Source organism: Centroberyx affinis, unplaced genomic scaffold (assembly GCF_046629955.1).
Source record: "Centroberyx affinis isolate AG114_WGS23_722 - 3 ecotype Tasmania unplaced genomic scaffold, CSIRO-AGI_Caff_v1 ptg000392l_1, whole genome shotgun sequence".
Classification (NCBI taxonomy): Eukaryota; Metazoa; Chordata; class Actinopteri; order Beryciformes; family Berycidae; genus Centroberyx; species Centroberyx affinis.
In genome coordinates, this window is record NW_027279060.1 from 94,165 (window position 1) to 115,769 (window position 21,605).

The following is a 21,605-nucleotide window of genomic DNA, read 5'->3' on the forward strand; positions in this document are numbered from 1 at the left end:
TATGTTGCTCGTGTAATGCACAGACAACATTAATGAAATATTTATTATATACAAATCAATAAGAGAGTGGTGTCTTCTAAAGGAAAGTGGCCACATGCATATGATAAATTTAAAAAATCTCTTTACCTGGCATCTGATACATTAACTGAAACACTATGCTACTATGCCAGTCACACTTACTGTGATAGCAGCTTCTTGCCTGCATTCAATATTAAATGTCCTCATTTATCAGCGCAGTCAGCACAAGGCTAGAGTTTAACTCCAGGAGAAGTGCTGTCAGTTAGATGTAGATGTTTTTTTTCTCCCACTGGGCATGCAGGTTGTGTTTTGGTGTGTGTGGTGGTGACAGGCACAGTGTTCTGCCTGCTGCCCTGCTGCAGGTGAGCAGCGCTAACAGACAGGCAGTGCAGTGGAACCTGCAAGGTCTTCAAAGGAGCCTTTCTTCTCTGGAAAGCCAGAGCCTGAGCTGCCACAACCAATGACCTGTCTCTCCTGTTCCCTGGCTGTTAAAAAAAACACTGACCTCTGCCAGGTTATTGACCACTGAAAGTGGCACTGTGTTAGTGCATCATGTTGTATCATCTTGAATGAGGACAGGCACACAGGAAAAACACAGATTTTCATCTTTGTCCACAGTTTTTTGGTCATCAGGCTACAGGCGTATTTCACTTTCCTAAAGAGAGCAGCAACAAGTTGAGAGCAACCAATTTATCAGTCAAACTCGTTGAGTTTTGTGAGTTATTTTTATTGTCCAGACAAAGTTCATGCACACGTTTCTGCAACACACTGCTTCACACTCACATAGTTACACTTATACTTACAGTACAACCAACTGTTGGCTACTGAGCAACTCCACTGGGGCAGCTGGGAGTTAAGTGCCTTGCTCATGAGCACCTTAACTGTTATTCCTGAGAGAAGATGACAGTGTTTTTTATTTACATCCCCAGCCCAGATTTCCCGAGCCATTCCATGGATTTAAACCAGCGGCCTTATGGCAGGAGTCTTATTCCCAGACATGTTGACTGCCACTGTCTCTTGATGGTTATTTCATCCCCCTGAATATTGGCAAAATATGAATTCAGAGAGAACGTTGCTGATGTAGTGTGCAGCTACACTGCATACCTCATTGTACTTTCATGGCTTTTCCCATGTGGAAATGTTTGCATTTGCAGTGTTGCTCAGATGTCACATGTGCTGCTGAATGAGTGTGATTGTGATAAATTGGAATGTTAGACAGAAATGACACATAGTCAGGATGGTAATGGTCCTGTGTGCTCGCCTGTGTGCGTAGCAATCTAAATGTCTGGAGTGTAAATGCACATATTTAGGTCTGGGAAAATACAGGTATTTATTCAGGTGGGGGACTGCTTGGTCTGTTACATCCCCATCTGGCCGTCACTCCCTCACCACTCGCTATTACGGTAATCCCAGCTATGATGTGGTCAGTGATTGCATTAACCCATTTAACATGGCTATCCCAAATGCTTCTGGTTGGCACTAATTGGTGAATGTTGGTAAATGGAAATGGACCCTCAGTGACTGGTGAGTAACAGCATTGATGATACTGATTATTGGAGAATCATATAGTGAATGCTGGTGTTGTTTAAACTGTAGGGACTGGATAGTTACTGTAGGCATGTGGGTGTAGCAGGACCACGCAGCTGGGAATTGGTGCTCTTGCAAGAAGGGATTTGGTGGCAGTTGTATAAATGATGTCACCCCATGCAGATGGAGCGGTCTGGGTGTTTAGATGGCTGCAGCCCTGAGCCAGTGACTGAGACAGGACTGCTGTCAATAGTTTAAGCATAGCCTGGGCCTCATCTGTACATGTGATTTATTGATGTGGCCGTGAGTGTGGATAGGCCCGTTGGTCCGCACACGCTTTAGTGGTTACTGAGGGAGATTTCCCCAACGGGGATTCCACCACTGTAGCAAATTCTAAATGCGATTCTCATCATGAACATATCATGTGGCTGTTATGACAAAAAAATATTCATTCATCATCATCATCATCATTCATCCATTGTAGTACATGAGCTAGACTTGTTTAAAGTGCATCCAACAACTCCCAAGATTCCTCAACTTTCAACTCTACAGAGTGGATGCATAGGCATCCACTGTTTTCCATCCTTACTTTGTTGCAGCACAAACAAGGACAGACTAAAAGAGAAGAGAGGTGAGGATAGCCTGTGCTCTGAAATTGTACAAATGTGGAATTGATAAATATGTGGAATTACTAAAGATGCCAGGCTTTCTTTAGTGATCTCATATCGAAGAGTTGCCATAGTCCAAGGGTTCTTTTCAGTGAAATAGACTCTGTCATCAGCCCCTCCCCCAGTCATGGTACTGAAACCACAACAGAGATTGGGGAAGAGTTTGTGAAGACCATTTTTTACTAAAAAGTTTGAGCACATAAGGCTTTAACTACTCTTGACCTGGACTTATATGTTAATAGGGAAATTACCATAGTTTTGAAAATGTCATCACTACCAGAAACTGAAACTTGTATGAAGTTCACCAACAAGGGGAAAAGTCCCCTTGTTGTTCCTACAAAACTCCTGAAAGAGGTCCTTAACCCAGTTGGTCCTCGTATTTTATTAATTATCAATAGATCTCTGGCAACTGTACTTTCCCGTCCGTTTTTACACATACAGTAATTCAACCGCTCCCTGAAAAAGTGAGTCTAGATCCCTTAATTCCCAGCAACTCCAGGCCTGTCTTCAAGCTTCTGTTTTTATCTGATGTTATAGAGGAAGTTGTTTCATGCCAACTAATAGCTGTTTTTGCATCAAAACAACATTTTTGAGCAATTTAGGTTTTTCCCATTGGGCAATGTATAGTGCAGGGCCTGCCCTCATTAAACTAACCAATAACTGTTTAGCAGCAGACTCGGGTGAAAGTTCGATTTGAATTATTTTAGATCTTAGTGCAGCCTTTGACACTGTAGGCTGTGCGATTTTAATTGAAGATAAATTCTGGGTTGGCATCAAGAGCAAATCTCGCTCGTACCTCTCACACAGGACATTCTCATCACAACTGGAAACTCTTCTTCAACACACATTACCTGTGGAGTTCCTCAAGCTTCAATTTTAGGCCCCATCCTGTTCTCCATTTACGTACTCTTACTAAGCCATATCATCCATAAAGACAATATTTCCTTCCATTGCTACACAGAGGATATATGTATATACAGTATCTACCTCTGAAACCCAGTGAGTTGATTGGCCTAGCCGCTCTGAAGGAATGCCTCAGTGATGTAAAGTGCTGGTTGTTGCAAACTTTTCAACAGCTAAATAAAAACAAATCAAAGTTTTGTTTCCTTCCCAACTAGGCACTCTGTCAGCCAGTGTGAAGCCAGCCACCAGATATTTGAGTGTAATTTTTTATGCTGACATAAGTATTTATAAGAGAGTGGTGCAGTCTTACTTCATTCAGTTGAGAACAACTTAAAAACTGAATTTTAGTAATGTGCAGAAAGTCATTCATGCTCTCCTCATGTTTACACCATTATAACTCTCTTTATTCTGGCATCAAACAAAAGTCTCTTTTCCATCTCCAGCTTGTGCAATGCCGCAGCTAGGATTTTAATTAACTGATACTTAGACAACAAAATCCAATTCAAATCCAATTCTGACATCACTTCACTGGTTATCTGTTAGGTTTAGGATTGATTTCAAGATTTTACTGTTCACTTTTAAAGCACATTAGAATTGGTCCCAAGATATATCTCTGACCTTTTAACCTCCTATCAGCCAGTGTGCAGCCTCAGACCCCCAGGTAGGCCCATCTGGCCGTTTCAATGTCTAGGCTTAAGACTTTAGCACCCAGGACTTTGGAATAACCTGCGTGAGGAGCTTTGGCAAGCAGAATCAATATGAACTTTTTAAAAGATTATGCTCCAGAAGATATAGAAATATGTAGTGTAGTGTCGTAGAGGAGAAGGCAATCTTAAAGTTCCTTGTGTGTGTGTGTGTGTGTGTGTGTCTTCAGGCCTGTCCCTGGCTCTCTGTCCTCACTACTGCACCTACGGAACAGACAGCGACAGCCACTGCCAGCCTCCATGCCTGGAACCCTGCCAGACCCGACCATGCCCGGCTCCTCCGCTGTGCTGATGCCCGTGAGTACACAAAGGAGCACAGAGTACATTCACTCACGGGCGCAGACGAAAACTCACACACTCGCACTCTCAAACGTATGTGACGACATACCAACCAATGGACATTCACACTTGCTACTGCACATAAACTACAATGATTTGCTGTTCTACCACATACTACCACGATTCAAATGATTTATCACTGCTTATCGAGATAGACAACTCTGGTAGAAGTGTAGGATTCTACCTCCGAGTCTAGAATATACACTTTATTGTAATTAAGCCAAAAAGATTTAGAGGAGCCATAGTGGGAAGCAGGGAATGATAACAACCCTGAGAAAGCTCCCCGTATCAGGATTCTAATGATACAACATATGTTCTCATTGTAACACAAGAAAGCCTGTGTTTATGGTATGGAAAAAAAAACTCCCCATGTTTATTAAATTAAGAGCTAAGCGATTTTGGGGAAGATTGACGGTTCAGGAAAGGGGTGCAGGTTTGGGTGATATTTTTACACAAAACACACTTAGTGCAATTAAGGCTGTGTGTCAGGTTCTAGGCCTGGGTCTCTGTGGACAGGGGGGGCTAGCGGGGGTCAGGTTGTGCGGTGGGGGGCAGGGGGTTGGGTGGGGGGGCTGTTCCCCTTGGAGACCAAAACACTGGGGGCCCAGAGTTCAGCAGCTTGGAAGCCACACCACCACCACCTCTCTCACACAAAGCCACAAGTTCTCTCTTCTATACTGCTCTGCTAACACCACTCGCACAGGTGACCTTTCACCCCTGTCAGCTTACCCAGCTGATTTCCTCACATTCAGGTCTTTGCTGTGGATCCTGTGACACATCGCCACACTGACCGGGGTCGCTCAGGAAGAAGGGGGCTAACGGCATACAAATGAAGATAGACCTAATGCACTCACACACTTAACTCACACCTACTCACATCTCGTCCACCTTGTTAACACATCCCACACCAATGAGGCCAGGTTTTGATGTGTTAGCCTGACTGACACTCATTGCACTATTATCAGACACACACAACCCGGTTGCACTGGCTTCCTGTGTTAAGTCCCTCAGTGCTGGCTTCCTGTTTTGGGTCAGCTCCAGTTGTCATCACACGGAGCTGTGCACAGGGCAGCCTGTCGTGTGAAATCAGGCTCTCGTGCTCTCTCATCTCATCGCTCACAGCCTCTTGTGCAGGAGGATGGGTCTGACACTTTAAATGCTTCAAAAATAACAAGCTGCTTTTGTTTGTGCGGACAGCTGTGATTCCCCCTCTAGATGACCATAAATTGCATAGATAATGACCATTCAGTACAGATATATATACAGTATTTATCGATTTGTGTTGTATGCGTAGTATGTCTATACTTGTGGGTATGACTGTTGTATCCACGCAGCCTATGTTGTTGTGGTTTTCAGATGGAGAGACAGATGTCCATGGGCTCCAGTATGATGGGTATGCAAGGCCCCGCCCACAGCAGCTCCTGCTCTTCCACTCACGTTCCCTCCATGCACTCAGAGGCCAAACTGGTGAGTATACGCATGTGTACACATAAATACACACACACATTCACACACACACACACACACACACACACACACATGCTTAATGTGTTGCAACTCTCTTTTCCACTGGGCTGTGCCAGCAAAGCTGTGCTCTTAGGTCTGTGTGGATTTCATCATTTGGGGTGTAATCAAAGCTATGTCTGAACCTGCCAGTGCAGTACTGGAGACTCTGGCTGGAATAAAGGGCCCTTTATGTGGTTGTGGCTGCGCTGCCCACCGACTGCCTGATGTATATCTTAATGTACAGAACATGTTCTGTAGGTCCTGCAACTTGTTAGCACTAGTTTAACACAGCAGGGAAAAAATCAAATGACCTCATCCTTCACAAAGCAGGCAGTTAGAGCAGTGGGAATGAGACAGGGCTGGGAGAGCAGAGAGACAGAAAGGAGACAGGGTTTTGAGAGTTAGAGGGGGATTGAGGATGACTGAAAGAAGGAAAAAGCTGAATAGGAGGAGACCTTTCACACAGTGCAACTTTGCATAGTGGTACATACTGCCTGTAACACTAATGCCACTGACTAGCAGTGTACTTCTGGCTAATGGCAAGTGGATATACAGTTACACTCCAGGCAACATCAAGTGATTAATACTGTAGCAGCATGACCGTCAATAAACCTCTGTATTTGTTTTTAAAATCAGTAATAGAAAATAACTGAAAATCGAGATGGCTACACAGAAATCAGAACAAGTGTCATGACTTGGATATCGAAAAATGACAAACCATAATAAAAAGCACTGGCTGTTCTTTGTGTTTGGAACGGTTTGCTGATAGCAGTTTGCTGGAGAGAGAGAGAGATCTTGCAGAGAGGGAAGAGGTAGCAGAGGTCATTGGAAGAGTTATTGCTCTGATAGAAGAGAGCGGGAGCATTCCCAGGGCACTTAATTCTCCCTCTTCCTCCTGCTCTCTCAAGATTGATCGTCTTTGTAGTCTTTTGAATCTCTTCAACTGTTCCTATGGTAACACGCTGGGGTAACACAATATTAGTGTATTAGGCTTATCTCCCCTCTGGCTGTCATCCAGACACATCTTACTCTTTTTTCTCTCCTATCTGTGTAATTGAATTGTAAATGCTCTGTTAGGCCTCCCATAAACATATGCAGTCGCTAAATGGCTGAAGGCCCCACTGCCCTGCAACTTTCTGGTTAGTTGACCATTCGAACACGATGCACAGCAACCAAATGGGGATCAATTGAGATTCTGCTCCCTGATGTCTGAATGCACTGATGGAATTTCATGATTGTGGACAGAAAGTGAGAGACTAATTGTGTTATCAGGGTGCGATCTCCACCGTGGTTTTCATAAGCATGGACGGGGTCTCTAATGTCTGTAATATCCGCGCCCGGGCCCGGTCGATAAATACGGCCTCGCTATCGGATGACTGGGCCGTGATCAGGCCCATGTGTCCCCTGCGACGTACTCAATCCGGCTCTAATCGCATTACCCCAACCATGTTGACTTTCCGCCAATGGGAAATCTCCGCACTGTAACCCCACACCCCCGAGGCACGGACCTGGACGCACTCTTCTCCTCAACGTTTACATTGTGAGAGCGGAGAAGGGGATTGAGTGGGACTTTGATAGACATGAAGGAAACAGATAGACAGGCAGAGTGAGGGGGAGAAGAAAGGCGAGAGAAGGGTATTGATGTGATGAGATACTAAGAATTGAATGAGAGGGAGAAGTTAGAAGAATTGTGTGTGCTTGACATAAAAGGGCCTAGTTTCTTGTGTGTGAATGTGTGACACTGCATATATGTACATGCATGTGTGTGTTTCTGTGCATATGTGATTGTGTGTGTGTGTTTTGTGGTAACTGGAGGCCTCTGCAGCTGGGTTAACCCTCCCCTGCCTGAGGGAGCGTGCTGCGGGCCCAGAGCCTGGGCTAATGAAGGCTAATTGATTTTGTGGTGGGCCAGAGCAGCAGGGAGGCCTGTCTCTGGTGTAAATAGTTAATGAGCTGAAGGGCTGCTGTGGCCCCTTGGGGACTCATATCTCGCTCTAAGCTCTGTGTTTGTGCTCTCTGGGCCAAGGACTGTATCTCTGCATCACTGCCCATCTTTGTTTTCTCCTATCTCCCATTTTTCTCCTTTAAGTGCCATCGTGGAAGTGGTGCAGCAAAGCCTCGCGGTGGTATAACAACCGACTTGTATGTTTTTCCTCTTTTGCTTTTGGTTCGTAGTCTTGGAGTGTTTTAGCAGTTTTGGTTCAAGTGGTTTTATTCGTGAAGGACTGGGTGCTCATGGTGCCGGGTGTGGTTGCGCTCTGTTGTGTCTGGGGAATAGAGCGGTGTGTGTTGTGTGTTGGAGATGGCGGGATAGTTGACCCTCGCAGCGTGGAGGAAACGCCGCGGAGAGGAGGCCAAGTTCCACAGCACGCAGGCCAGAGCATTACATCACTGCTCAGAGACAGCTCTCCACATACACCGCCTGCTACAGCTCTGCGTCATCCTCCTAGCATGGTGTCACATAGTTATACAGCCACATGCAAAAACACACACAGACACACACACACACGAACACTCACATACATAGAAACATATAGACACAAGTGATAAATAACACCGATACACGCACAAACACAACCACATACGTACATGTAGAGATGCACACACACACACACACACACACAAACACACACACACACACACATGCTGTACACACATATGCACACAGCACTGTATTCTACTCCAAAAACCTTTTTGCTCCGATGGTTTGATATCTTTGTTTGGATGATGAAAGACATTCACTATCCGTTTCTGGGAGAGGGGAAGCCCAAACAAGCCCTTATCAAGTTGGTTCTAAATAACGGCTACGGGTGCCAACTATGGGACATGAGTCAGCTCATGTGAGTGGGTCCCATTTCAAAGTGGTGCACTTTGGCATTTGTTTGGAATCCCTTTTATATGAGGTTCATGCTTTCCACATCCCGTTTGCCTGCTAATTTTAATGGATTTAAAGAGGTCTGGTTTGGTGCTGGTGTATGAAAATGTGTTATTTATTATCTCCCCAATTATCTATTGTTTACATTGTTACTAAGGACAATAAATTTGTCACTAAGCGTCAGGCTAGGTGCTGAGTTTTTTATGAGGTAAACAATACTATATGTTCCTACACTGCAGCTCTTTTGGCTGTGGAGCTGGCACTGGATGGGCGGATGACATAATTCTTGGCTTGCTCTAAATGTACTCCTTTTTACTTGAGGAGGGAAAAAAACAGAGCGTCTCTTAAAGAAACATTTCATAATACACAAGAGGACCAATAATCAAAGTGTTCCTAGAGCAATAATATAGCTTTTTTACATTTCATCTATACAACCCTTATTGTTCTAATGTTACAGTATAGTTACAGAATTGTACAGGTATAAGAGTTAATAGGTTTGCAGATCACCAAAGACCAAGTTTTACCCAAAGCGGTGAACAAGTTAAAAATGAGAAAGTTACATACACATTCTGGCCAGAAATGCCAAGCAAAAGAAAACTTGTGAAGCAACCATAGCAGTGCCAGTTTTCATCTCCACTGTGCAGTGATTGATTGAGCGATTAGCTCAGTATGAAGTCATTTGTAAGTAGTTAAACCATTAGAGTAAATGGTAACCCTATTACGTGTTCCATTCATTCTCTTCCCCTGTAGTAGAGGAGCACCTCTGGCTAAATCTCTCGTTGTGAGGAGGAGCAGCATACAATAGGAGTCTAGCTCCAGGTTTTGTAAGCAACATCTGTATGAATGGTGGCATTGTCAAGGGATGATGTCATTGGAGAGGGACGGTGAGCTAAGAGCACAGCTGAATCTGCAGGCTGTAACTGTGCTTCACTGAGCTCTGGAGTATAGGGTTAAAGAATGTATGAGTGTATGTCTTTGTGTGTGCTTGCATTTGTGTATGTGTGCGTGCTCGTGTGCACATGCATTTGTGAATGTGTGCGTGCTCTTGATTGTGTGTGCAAATAACTCTTAGTGTTTCTGTCTGTCATTGTCTTGGCGCTCTTTCTGCTGCTCATTGTATTGTCCTTTGAGCCAAACCCCACACATTTGGCAACTAACCATGAAAAGAGTATTTGAAAATACTCTTTGATACAAGTCTGGCATGAATGTGTGTTGATGAAGTAAACATGTGAGTGTGTATGTGTTATAAACAGCGGTCAAACTGGGACGCATGGGACACATGAGATACAAGCTGAGAATTGCTGAGATACGGTGTTACAAAGGGAGGAGGGGCGTCAGTGTCTTGGATGCGAAGAAAGTTTTTTTGATGATAAACATATGATGTTTCTCTCTATTGCCATGGAAGTGAGTGGTTTCAGTAGAGTGGAGTGCAGGGCTGAGGAGCTGCGGTATCGGTGTGTGTCTGCCAGTTTATCAGTGTTGGACCCAGACCAGAGAGAGGGGCCCCTCTCTTGCTCCCTCCAGTGTGTTGCCAATGCCAAAGAGTTTGGCTCTGTCAGATCCGGAGACATGTGCTTCTACACAAACTACAGCACATTTCAAACAGTATCAAAGCTGGCTTGTCCCCACCTTTTACCAGGGCATTTTCATAATAAAACGCACTGCTACACTGTAGCTGAAGCTCAATTTCACATGTCAACAATCAATGAGTGACTCCTCCCTTATTGCTTAGTTGAAATGGAGGTATTAGATAGAAGCTATACTGATAGAGTGCTATACATTTGCATTTTGAAATGTGGTGAAACAACTTTTACAATCTACATTTGAAGTTCACATAGGAATGATGATATAGAGGGGGTTCTTGGAAGGACTGTGTGTATGTGTATGTATGTTTGTATAATTATGTGGCTGTGTGTGTGTGAGTGTATTCTTATGTCTGTGTGTGTTTGTGTGTCTGTCTGACTGTGTGGGGTGGGGTGATGGGGTGGACTAGGGTGGCAGTCGTGTCGCAGTGTCGCATCTGTTTGTCTATGGATAACTGCGTGTTATTTTAGCTGTGCGGATGGGAGGTGTATGTGAAGGCCATTTGGTCACGGTTCAGGGCCTGTGAATGGGACGGGGCTCCGGCAGGGCCAGGCTTGGGTAAACCAGCCCCCCATCACCACCATGGGCCAGACTGGACAGTCCAGCCACCATGAGCCCCCCTGGAGCCCGGGTGGTGACTGAGACACTCGTTGGACTCCACATTAACCACTCAAACATTGGAAGAGTGATTGAATCAAGTCTGTTAGGTCAGAGATACTCCATTTGATAGATTGTATTTGATATTTCACCTTCTTTGGTGGAGGACTAATATAAATGTAATGTGTGACACTCACTATCACTCATCTCCCAAACCAATTAATACTAACATGCTAGACCCACTTCTGTTTTCTAGAACCCTCCTTTTTCTCCAAAGCACTATAATCACTCATTAAACAGACTTTCGGAAGGAGATGTACTGCTTCTCACTCTTTTTGACAAGTTGGAGCAGAAGAGGAATCTCATACCTGTGGCTGTCAGCTGCTCTTTTCTAACAATGTGTGAGGTTAATCCAAATGTTGATAAGCATTGCTTGAATTTTGATTTTGATACATGATAGGTGGGCACGTGTGACAGGACAAATTCTCAATGAAAACACAATTAATAGACAATTACAGAGGCTGAACAAATATAGGGGCTTTTGTTATCATAAGCATACTGGTTACAATTTACATAAATAAACATTGAGAGGCTAGGCAGTGAGAGGCCTGTTTCAGCCATTCCAAAAAACACAGGTAATAGAGGTCTGTTATTTTAAGCGTCTTTAGAATTATGTTTGATTGAAATCATCATCACATTACTTCTCTTTTAGTCATATGGTGATGGTTTAGTTTGCCAGTAGGTAAAGTCACAGGCTCTGTAGTTTTTGATGGCACTAGTCAATACATATGTTAGTGTTTATCATTTTACTCTCTCTCTCTCTCTCTCTCTCTCTCTCTCTCTCTCTCTCTCTCCCCCTCTTTCTCTGTGTCTCTCTCTCACTCTCAGGCCTCCTCTGTATTCAAGATTGTGGCGGTGGGTGTAGTGATAACCATGTAGGCTGCACTAGAGCAGGGCTTTACAAGAGAGGGAACAGTGGGGATATACAGACTGGAGTCAGAGGCCCATCCATTAACTTGACAGGGTGGAGAAGCTGCCAAGAGTATGAGCGCATGCCTTGGAGCGTGCTCCTCGGTGGGCGTGTGTCTCGCTGCGCCCACACCACCGCGGCTCCTCCGAGCACCACCGGGGCGTCTGGCCCTGGCAGAACAGCCCGTCTGTGTCCATCTCTCCATCTGTGTCTGGGACCACAGGGAGGCTCTGTTCGGCCCGGCTCTGATCGGCTCGGCCCCCGAACCCGAGAGAGGAGAGAGGGGGCGACATTACAGCCAAGCGCTCCCATCAGACTGTCTGCCTCGCTGCTCCCTGAGGAAATCAGTTTAACAGTCCCCAGCTCTTGGCGAGCAGAGGGAGAGGGGGTGGAGGAATAGGGAAGAGGTGTGTGTGAGAGAGGGGGATGTTACTGCCTCTCTGGGCAAGAGGGAAATCTAATAAAATTGGACTAATGGGGGTGTGGAGTTTTAGGGGACAGAGAGTGGGTTTTGCAGGCAGGCACTGGTGGGTAGTGGTGGTGGAGATGAGGAGGATGGAATTAGATCCACTGAATGTTTGGCAAAGCAGCAGAGCCAAACTCCTGCTTTCAACTGCAGATGGTGAACCCATGCCGGGTTTAGAGTGAGAGTTAGGGGGCCTAGGCCCACAAAAAATATTGCCAGGAAAGTTACAGCTTTGATTTATTATGCAATTAGAAATACTGTGCGCATACAGTACTATACATGATCACTGAACATGCTGTGCTAGCTCAGTGTTAGCAAAAGGCTGAAACAGACGGAAGCTTTAATGTTGCTCCATGGACTCTTTAATGTGAGGAGGAAGAGATGCTTCTCCATTAGAAACTGTGATCTTTTTGCTCTTAGGCAATGACTCCACAGACTGGTTAAATCTTCCTAAACTGCAGTAAGGCGCCAGAGGGCCACAGGTCCCCTGATAGCCCACTGCTCCACTTTTAAGGGGAATAAAAGTGCTCACCCTGACCTCGCTAGGTTTGATTTACCCATCCTCAGGCGGGCGTGGTCTCTTCCCTTTGTACCTGCTCCGTGCTCTCTCTTTCTCCTCCCAGGGTTAATAGATATGAAGTCATCTGGCGAGTAGAAACCTGAGTGTGTTTTCAGGATGTGCCCAGAGCACTCACAGGAACATCACTCAAAGGCCCCCGTGTCAGAGAGGAAGTCGCCATTAATAAATATCATTAATGGGTGATCACCTGGTAGCCCTGAAACCACATAAATGAGAGAGACCTAAAAAAAAAAAAAAAAGGAGAGGGAGTAGAGAGGTCAGGGGGCAAAGGTCTGAGAGGAGATAGCTGCCCTCTGGGTGAAAGAAGGCTGGATCAGGGGTTTTTTAACAATGGAAAATCAATAGGCTTGTTCGGTAGTTTCAGTACACTGACAGAATGCATGAAATGTAGTGTGAAATGCATGTGCTGACAGATATCGAGGCTGGTAGTTTATAGATTTATCCTGGCAGAAGCTGTCCATGTCTTCATGTTGCTAGCTATTCATCTTTTCTGCTGCTTTACTACACCACCAGTCAAACGTTTGGACACACCTGATTGGATGTACTATGGTTTTCATTACCTTAAAGCCATTTTGATCTAAAGGCTTAAATGCTTGAAATTAGTTCTTTAGACAAATATAAATAGTGAAGTTGATGCCTGTGTATGAATTTCTTTCCAAAGGCTTTGCCTTTCCATCAAGGCAAAGGGCGGCTACTTTAAAGAATCTAAAATATAAAATAGTTTTGATTTAACACTTTTTTTGGTCACTGCATAATCCCATTCGTGTCATTTCATAGTTCATTCATTTCATTCATTTGATGTCTTTACTGTTATTCTAAAATGTGAAAAATAGTAAAAAATAAAGAAAAATGCGTGTCTCCAAACTTTTGACACACTTTTGGTAGTGTATGTTGTTTCCTGTCTTAGAGCGAATAACCCTGCGGGACAGACAGTGGTAGGCCAGACTCTGTGCCATCCCCCTGTGCCACCGCAGGCAAACACCTGCACTGACTTAATGACTGTTTTCTGTGGCATCCATGTTGCCGCCGGAGAAACGTATGTGTGTGTGTGTTATTAGAGGCTAATGCATGTGGTGGTTAAATCCTCATGCTTTGCACAGTCTGGGGAAATACAACCATGTGTTAAAGAGGCATTAGAGATCCTGATGAAGGTGTTTGGGAATCACAGCCCGCTCATCATCGCCCTGCTAACGTCCCTTAGTTGCGTCACTGTGGTTCTGGATATGCCGACTTAAGTTTTGGCCGAGCTGGGTTGATCTGAGCTGTGTTACAACCCCAGATGGAATTGTAGCAGGCACTTGTTCAGCAACAGTCTCAGGAATAAGCTCATATCACGGTAAGGGTTTTCTTTCTCTTCCACTGCCCCCTTCACACCCTGTCTTTAGATGTGTACCTCATTCTCTAACTATACTACTTGATGTTGTATGTGTTGATATAATAATAATTGATATAATAATACCTGGCATTTATTTAAGGACTCCTCTGTCCTCTCTTGTTCTCCTTCGTTGATGTTCATGTGTCATGTGGGAGGGTTTTTGTTCCAGATATGCTCTCATATCTATCACTTCATCAGTACAGTTCAACAATGTTAACTTTAACCTGTATTGCATCGAATTTTGTATAGTGAAATTGGCACGATCTTAGCTGGTTGGGGAGCTGGTTGAAGTATTTATGGATTTATTTGCTTTCACATCTCATTGTCATTGTCCATGTTTTTGCCCTTTTTACTGTTTTTACTTTGTATCTATTGCGCGCTCAGCCGTACTGGTGGGGGATCCTTCTTTGAATTGGCCCGCCCAAGGTTTCTTCTATTTATTTCCTTTTAAGGGTCTAAGGGTCTAAGGTTTGTGCAGCCGCTTAGGCTTGGCTAGGCTAGGTAGGTTACGTAGGCCAGTTATGTCTTTCCAACATGGTATTTTGTGTCCTGTGCTTTGTTTGTATTGCATCATTTTGTATTGTATCATTTTGTTTTGTGATTGATTGTTGATTAGTTAGATCTAGGTAAGTCCTTTGAGACATGCTTGTGATGAAGGGCTATATAAATAAACTTCACTTGAATGATGGTCTTCTCATCATGCATGGTCTTTGTATTTTTCTTTACTCCGGTAGAGCAGCCCCAGGCTCTTTGACCTGCCTCAGTACTCTGACACTCCTGGGCCTCCTCTGATGCAGGCTAATTCAATTAATAAACAGATAGCACTGCTCTGCCAGCTGGATGCCTCTCAGAGACACTGATAAATGAGCACTTGCCGTCCCGGGCTGATGGTGTGTGGGGAGGAGACACTAGAAGCCATCTAACCCCCCCCGTCTCTCCTTCCCTCCCTCACCGCCCCCCCTTCACCTCCCTTCACCCTCCCTGTCCTACTCCCCTGATGCCTGGTTGGCAGGGAGTCAGGCAGCTCCAGCCCCAGCATCTTACTCACACACAGACAACATTAGTAGGGCTGTAAAACCAGAGTACAGAAGACAGCGGTAGATAGGCAGGCAGCAGATTCCTGTGGCCTCTGCTCTGTTTTCACATGATTGCCTGCTATGATTGAGTGGCAGGAGATAGTCAAACCCTGATTGGTTTTCTCTATCACAAGGGGGAGGGCCTCACAGCCTGTTGCTGACTGACAAGCTGAAGGCTGAAGGGAAGGTGTTTGTGTAGGCTGTCAGCCACAGATTTCATCCTCAGACACATGGAAGATGTCCTTGTCAACACTGGTGACTATTTGATTAATATCTCTAAGCTCTCATAAGTCCATTTTCTGCTTTGGGTGCGGGCCAACTAACTATGTGTTGTTTATTACAGGAATGAAAATGATGTCGTTTTTTTCAACATATACATTGTTTTTTTTATGTCATGTCCAGATATGCAGATACATAGATATGCAGTACAAACATTCAGTGCATATAAAGAGAGCTAGATAGATAGTAACAGCAGCCTTACAGTAAGTCTCAGATCTGCCTGGTGCCCTCAGCATGTCTTGGTATGACGTGTGATGCTGTGGACAGCTGCAGGCCTGAGGCAGCCCGCTGTGTGTTAGTCTAGGCTCTGTGGTATTTTAACCCCTGTCTCAGTGGTCACAGAGAGGAAGGGCCGTGGCTCCTGAGAGATGAGCTGCTGAGGCTGTGGTAGGGGCGGTTACAGGGTGCCAGAGTGTGATCAGGCAGAGTTTAAGAGTATCATAGCAGAATTAGAATGATGTTCTTTAGCATTCTTAATTAAAGACACAAGAAAAATGACATTATGTAACTCCTGAAGTGTGTTGCTGTGTCACTATGTCAGGCATCCCTTGGTATGAGAGGCAGAAACTCCGCTCAGTCAAAACAGGCTTGGCAGGCTGATGGTTTCACTGCACTGGTTTCTATGTGGCTCTCTGTATCATTTGCGCTATAAATGGAAAGCGTAGTGAAGACAACCGGGCTATTGAATCGAGTTCTATTTTCTAATATTTTCAGAGTATGTTTTTTTTTTTGATTGTCCCACTTCTTAAATGTTTCAGTGGAGCGTGCCTCGTCCCTCTTGGTAGAAAAATGTCCACTTGAGGAGGGTGTGAGAGAGGAGAGGAAGGCTGATGTTGTGCTCTGATCGTGGCCTAGCATTGGGATCCAGGCCAGCTGGCTGCCATTCCCTATGGGAATCATGAATGTGAAGGTTGTTAAAAGATATGGAGCCCTGGACACAGCCTGGACTTACTGACAGCAGCTGGGAGAAGGGGGGAGGGGAGCTCAGAGAGGAGAGCACAAGTGATCACTGGGAAAGAGAATAGAAAACTTTGAGGAATTCACAACAGTAGCCTTGAAATGAATGCCTTCATGTTTTCAGTTTGGTTGCCAACGTGTTTACTCAGTGACTACTAGGATAAAACCTGAAGAATTACATATTGGACATTGAGATTCGACTTAAAGTATTTTGTTTAAGTACTTATTCACATACAACAGCGCACCTTTTACTAACCAAGCTGTGCATTAATCAAAGCTGCCCCTATAGACTCAACACTCTCTCAACGTGTTATTCCTTAAGGTTGTTAAAATGAAAACGGAGTGATCACATGAAAGGGTGCAGAAATGACTTTTTTTTTATTATGTCTAGGTCTGTTTTCAACAGATGTAGCCTGAAGACATATTTTGGCACTTGTATGTTTGGATTATGATTTTTTCTGGTCTTGGGGTTGTTTTTAAGTGATGCCCAGAAAAACAGACTCTTGAGGAGAGGTGGATCTGGTAAACATGAGGAACACAAGCGCACCTTGAGAGAGCCTCTCTCTGGTCTCCCTCCCCGGCCGCTCGGAGACACCGGCTCAGTCAGTCCTAAGTAGACCACACGGTTAAAGCAACAAACCTCCTGCTGGGTCAACAGTGAGGGAGCAGTCTGAGGCTCACACCTTGCCAGCGGGCTCATCTCCTGGGCAGACATCCAGGCAGGGCTGCTGGAGAGACACACACTTTCACATGTGCTCAGGAGAGGGAGAGGCTATTAGGGATATGAAGAGGATGGGCTAAGGGGGTGTGGGGGGGGGCAATGAAAGAAGGTAAAGAAAGAGAATGACAGGAGTGAAGGAGAGACAGAGGACAGCCTAAGTGGCTTTGATCTGTTCTCCTGACATATAGATTTATGGAGCCATTCATCATCTCAAAGTCAACACATCTACCCTTACTGTAATGGCTGATAATCAGCACACTGATAGATGAGAAAATGTGCAAACTTTTTTTCCCATTCACAGTAAACGATGTTAAACCTGTGTCGACCCATTTGTCTACACAGAGGCTGAAGGCTGCACTTTCACACCACCCGGGTGCCATCGCCAACGGCAACATGAACTCCATGGGTCACATGATGGAGATGATGTCATCGCGGCAGGAGCAAGCAGCCCACCATCACATGCACTCACACCCGCACCAGCACCTGCAGGCCCCTCCGCATGCTTACCAGCACCATGGCCATCACCACCACAGCCAGGGCCACGGCCAGAGTGGACACCACCACCCCCAGGCACACAACCCCCATCACAACTCCCACAATCCCCACCTGCACCCCGGTCACCCGCATCAGACCTCGCCGCACCCTCCACTGCACTCTGGTTCACAGGTAAGCCATCGACATCCGCAGGACAGCAGCAGCTTTAATACAGTCTCACACCGAAGCCACAAGTTCAATAACACATAAACTGCATCAAAACCACTTGTATAGCCATAGGTTATATGTGCCATGACTAAAACAAGGCAGCAGTTTAGTGTCCCTTTGAACAAACAGTTTTGGAGTCAGCTATTATTGGTGTAGTGTAGAAGTAGGCTGAAATGATGCTTCAAATTCACTGTAAGGGACTGGTCAGACACATATTTCCCTCGCTGCAGCCTCACTGCCAAGTAGTTTCCTGGCAACCATCTCAAAGGTCATTTTTTCCTTTGAGGTTGGTCAGCTACAGGTCAGTGTCAGAGGCCTGCTGTGGAGGGAAAGGGTCATGAAGAGGCCGTAAAGTGTCCAATATAAGAGATTCTCAGGACTGTCTTTTGGAAACTATGCCCCACGCCCTTCTACGCTGCCAAGCTACCATTATGTGGCCACAACATGCTCCAGGTGTCTCAGACAGGAGGAGGTTTATAAGTGCTAGTCCTGCTGAAGAACAGACAGCCTTGGCTTAATAGCCTTGGAACATATTAGCTGTGAAAATACTCAGATTTTCTTTTTAACTTTACTCTGGATTGAAAGTATAAAACTATTTCTCACAACGTTAAAGACATCACAACGTGAGAAACTTGTCCTTGCATTGTCTAACGTCCTCTGCAATGCCGTACCTATTAGTTGCAGGACCATTCGACATCAAGAAACGCAATTCATGTTCCAAATGTACCATTAAGGCATTAAAACAACACTCACTGTATGCACAGCAGCCATTAAAGCGGCTTGTATTTTCCATGGTTCTCATAAAAATGGTAATGATCTGAAGGCTGAAAACACTTGACCTTGCCAAGTATATGTCAAGATCTGTCAGAGCGCGTACAGTTTTAGAAACGGGCTTTTGACTTTGTCTGGTGGTGTTAGTCTGAGTGGAAGTGGGCGGTGGAAAACTCCCTCCTGACACCTCTTTAACAAGGTGGGTAGGCCGGTGAATCAGCCCAGTCACTCACTCACTCAGTCACTCCTGACGCCCACGGCCCAGCTAACAGGGCACGTGGCACGACCAGATGTTGTTTTTAGGGAAGCTGCCAGACATGGCATAGCTGCAGGAGGTAATGTATAGGTGCTTGTTTGGAGGCCAGTGGAGCGGTGACAGTAGACAGGTGGCTGGCTCCCATCCAGGCCTGTCAGAATGGTTACATGTCTGGTAGATGGTGTCGGACTCTCAGGCTCTGTCCCGTCATCCTATCAGAGATCTGAACGACCCCGGTGTCCTCTCCCTGTGTTTCAGATGTCACCGGCAGCCCAGCAGATGCAGCCCACACAGACTCTGCAGTCTCCGCCCCCCAGCGGCGGGCGCCGCAGGCGGGTAGTCGACGAGGATCCGGATGAACGCCGGCGGAAGTTTCTGGAGCGCAACAGAGCGGCAGCGACTAGATGCAGACAGAAGAGGAAAGTGTGGGTGATGTCGTTAGAGAAGAAAGCAGAGGAGCTCACCCAGACCAACATGCAGCTTCAGGTAAAAAATGAACTTCAGGTCTCAGAATATTCATTGGGTATTTGGTCTCACCCTCTGATTTTCTGAACCCATACACGATCCCTGCTGCCACTCACACCAGTCAGCATGCATTTTTGAACCAGTCCCTCATCTGGAACTTTATTTGTGTTGAAAATGAAGAAAATGGCATTAAGTTGTCTGGTAATAGGTTGAAGTCAAACACGAGTGGCCACAGACTTCAACTTCAACTTCCATAGCTGAATGGGCTTCCACCGATATGCAAACAATCTAATACAATATAAAAGTATATTCTCTGAAATTCTGTTTTTTTATATTTTCACCAATTTAATGCTTGATAAACTGTCGATCAATGAATCATGTTTAAGATAAAGAGCTCATCTCTTGTATACTGTTTGCTCTTATATTAAACCTAGTTGTAATAGGAATGCACAATGATTATAGTGAGGTTTTTAATAAAACGCCACCAGTGATTTTACTGTTCAAATCTGCTTAGTGCAATAACACTAGTACTGTAGTTATTAAGTAATTAGTGATGATAGATTAGTCTGCCTTAATCATGGATTCACTGGTGCAAATTGTGAAAATGGTTCTGTGTTAATGACTAGGATTTGTCTTGCATTTCAGAATGAAGTCACCATGCTAAAGAACGAGGTGACCCAACTCAAGCAGCTTCTCCTCACCCACAAGGACTGTCCCATCACCACTATGCAGAAAGAATCCCAAGGTTACCTCAGTGAGTAGTTCAGACACGAACACACATGCACACACACTCAAAGTTTTACCAAAACACACCTTCATCTGTGTGCCTTATCCCTGCAGTGCAGATAGCACTGCTATGGAAATGCTTGCCAGTTCTCTTGTTAAAGGAATGGTATAAACTCTGCAGACTGAGGGAGTCTGACGGACTCACAGTGACTGCTAAGACTCCTCACTCCCATGTGCTGCTATCCTGCTCCCATGCTCGCTACAAGACTCTTCCCTTGATATGTGGGTGTTGCACAGCCTAGGCAGACTAGGCTGAACCCTCTGGAAGTGGTGTTGGGCCTGGGCTGGGAGTTGGTAGTCTGGATCTCCTATGAGGCCTGTTTTTCCATCTGACTGTACCGCGGCGCACGGAGGCTGCGGAGTCTCAACGTGAGAAAGACGTCACAGGCTGCACAATGGCGTCCAAACTCTCATGGACGTCCCATGGATCTCACTGATTATTGGACTGTTCCTCGGCTCGGCCGCGCATGACATCAGAGCCCCACCCTCTGATACGGATACAAGTGACATTTCCATGTAATTAGGAGAAGGCACCTCCCTGTGCGGCTTTAGCGCAGGAAAATCAGGCTCACTTCCCCTTTGGCTGAATGGCTCTTTTATAGAGGAGAGAGCCGACTCCCAGACTGGGCCGGGAGAGACTTTCATTGATGAGTCTAGCCTGTGTACAGATGTCACTTCCAATGTGTCCCGAATTCATCAGGCATGTTTACGGAGTTGAATGATTCACTTTTCCATTTTTGTGTTATCCATTAATGGCCTGTTATGGGATGCCAGGTGAGAAATTAGGTGTAAATTCAGTGTGTTATTTGTACAGGGTGTTAGAAATCTATATTTTTCTGCTAATAAAGCTGCGTTTTTACAATAATCGGTTTTGGTGTGTGTTTATTTTGATAGAGCTTTTATGTATGGCTTGAAGGCTGTATCCAGGTCAGAGTATTTACACTCACACACACACACAGGCACACACACACACACACACATACTGTCCATCCTCAATAATTTGTCTGCTGTCCCCTCAGGTCCAGAGAGCAGTCCAGCAGGCAGCCCGGCCCCAGCGTGCTCCCAGCAGCAGGTCATTCAGCACAACACCATCACCACCTCCACCACGGCTGTAGGGGGCAGCAGCGTGCACGGACAGCCCAACCACCGCACAGACATTAACCCCATCCACTAGAGACAAGAGAGACTAGAACCCAGGCTGGAGCCCTGATTCCCCCCTGCTCTCTGAGGGCTGCAACCCCCCCCCCCTCCCTCCCTCCCATCAAGAGAAACCTCTGAAGCCTGCAAGGCTGCTCTTTATACAGTAGCTATGTATTTTTATAGACGAACCCTATTATTAACGCATAAATGTTCTATGGCTTGTTGTCTCTCTGTTTGTCTATTTTTTTTTTATCTGTGTTCTTTTATTTGTGCTTAGCTGAAAGGGAGTTTTGCTAAAATCATACAGCATTGACATGTTAATTTTTTTTTTTGGAATGGT

At 45.3% G+C, this 21,605-nt stretch overlaps 1 protein-coding gene across 2 annotated transcripts in view; it reads left to right on the forward strand.

Annotated features, from left to right (window-relative positions):
- Positions 1–21,299, forward strand: part of creb5b (cAMP responsive element binding protein 5b) — a 33,138-nt gene extending 11,839 nt beyond the window's left edge. For both annotated transcript variants that reach the window (XM_071516142.1, XM_071516141.1), the window contains exons 5-10: positions 3,991–4,117; positions 5,516–5,626; positions 17,488–17,811; positions 19,133–19,360; positions 19,985–20,093; positions 21,145–21,299. In XM_071516142.1, the coding sequence (XP_071372243.1) occupies positions 3,991–4,117; positions 5,516–5,626; positions 17,488–17,811; positions 19,133–19,360; positions 19,985–20,093; positions 21,145–21,299 (1,054 nt within the window). The remainder of the gene's footprint in view (positions 1–3,990; positions 4,118–5,515; positions 5,627–17,487; positions 17,812–19,132; positions 19,361–19,984; positions 20,094–21,144) is intronic.
- Positions 21,300–21,605: the final 306 nt, after the last annotated feature.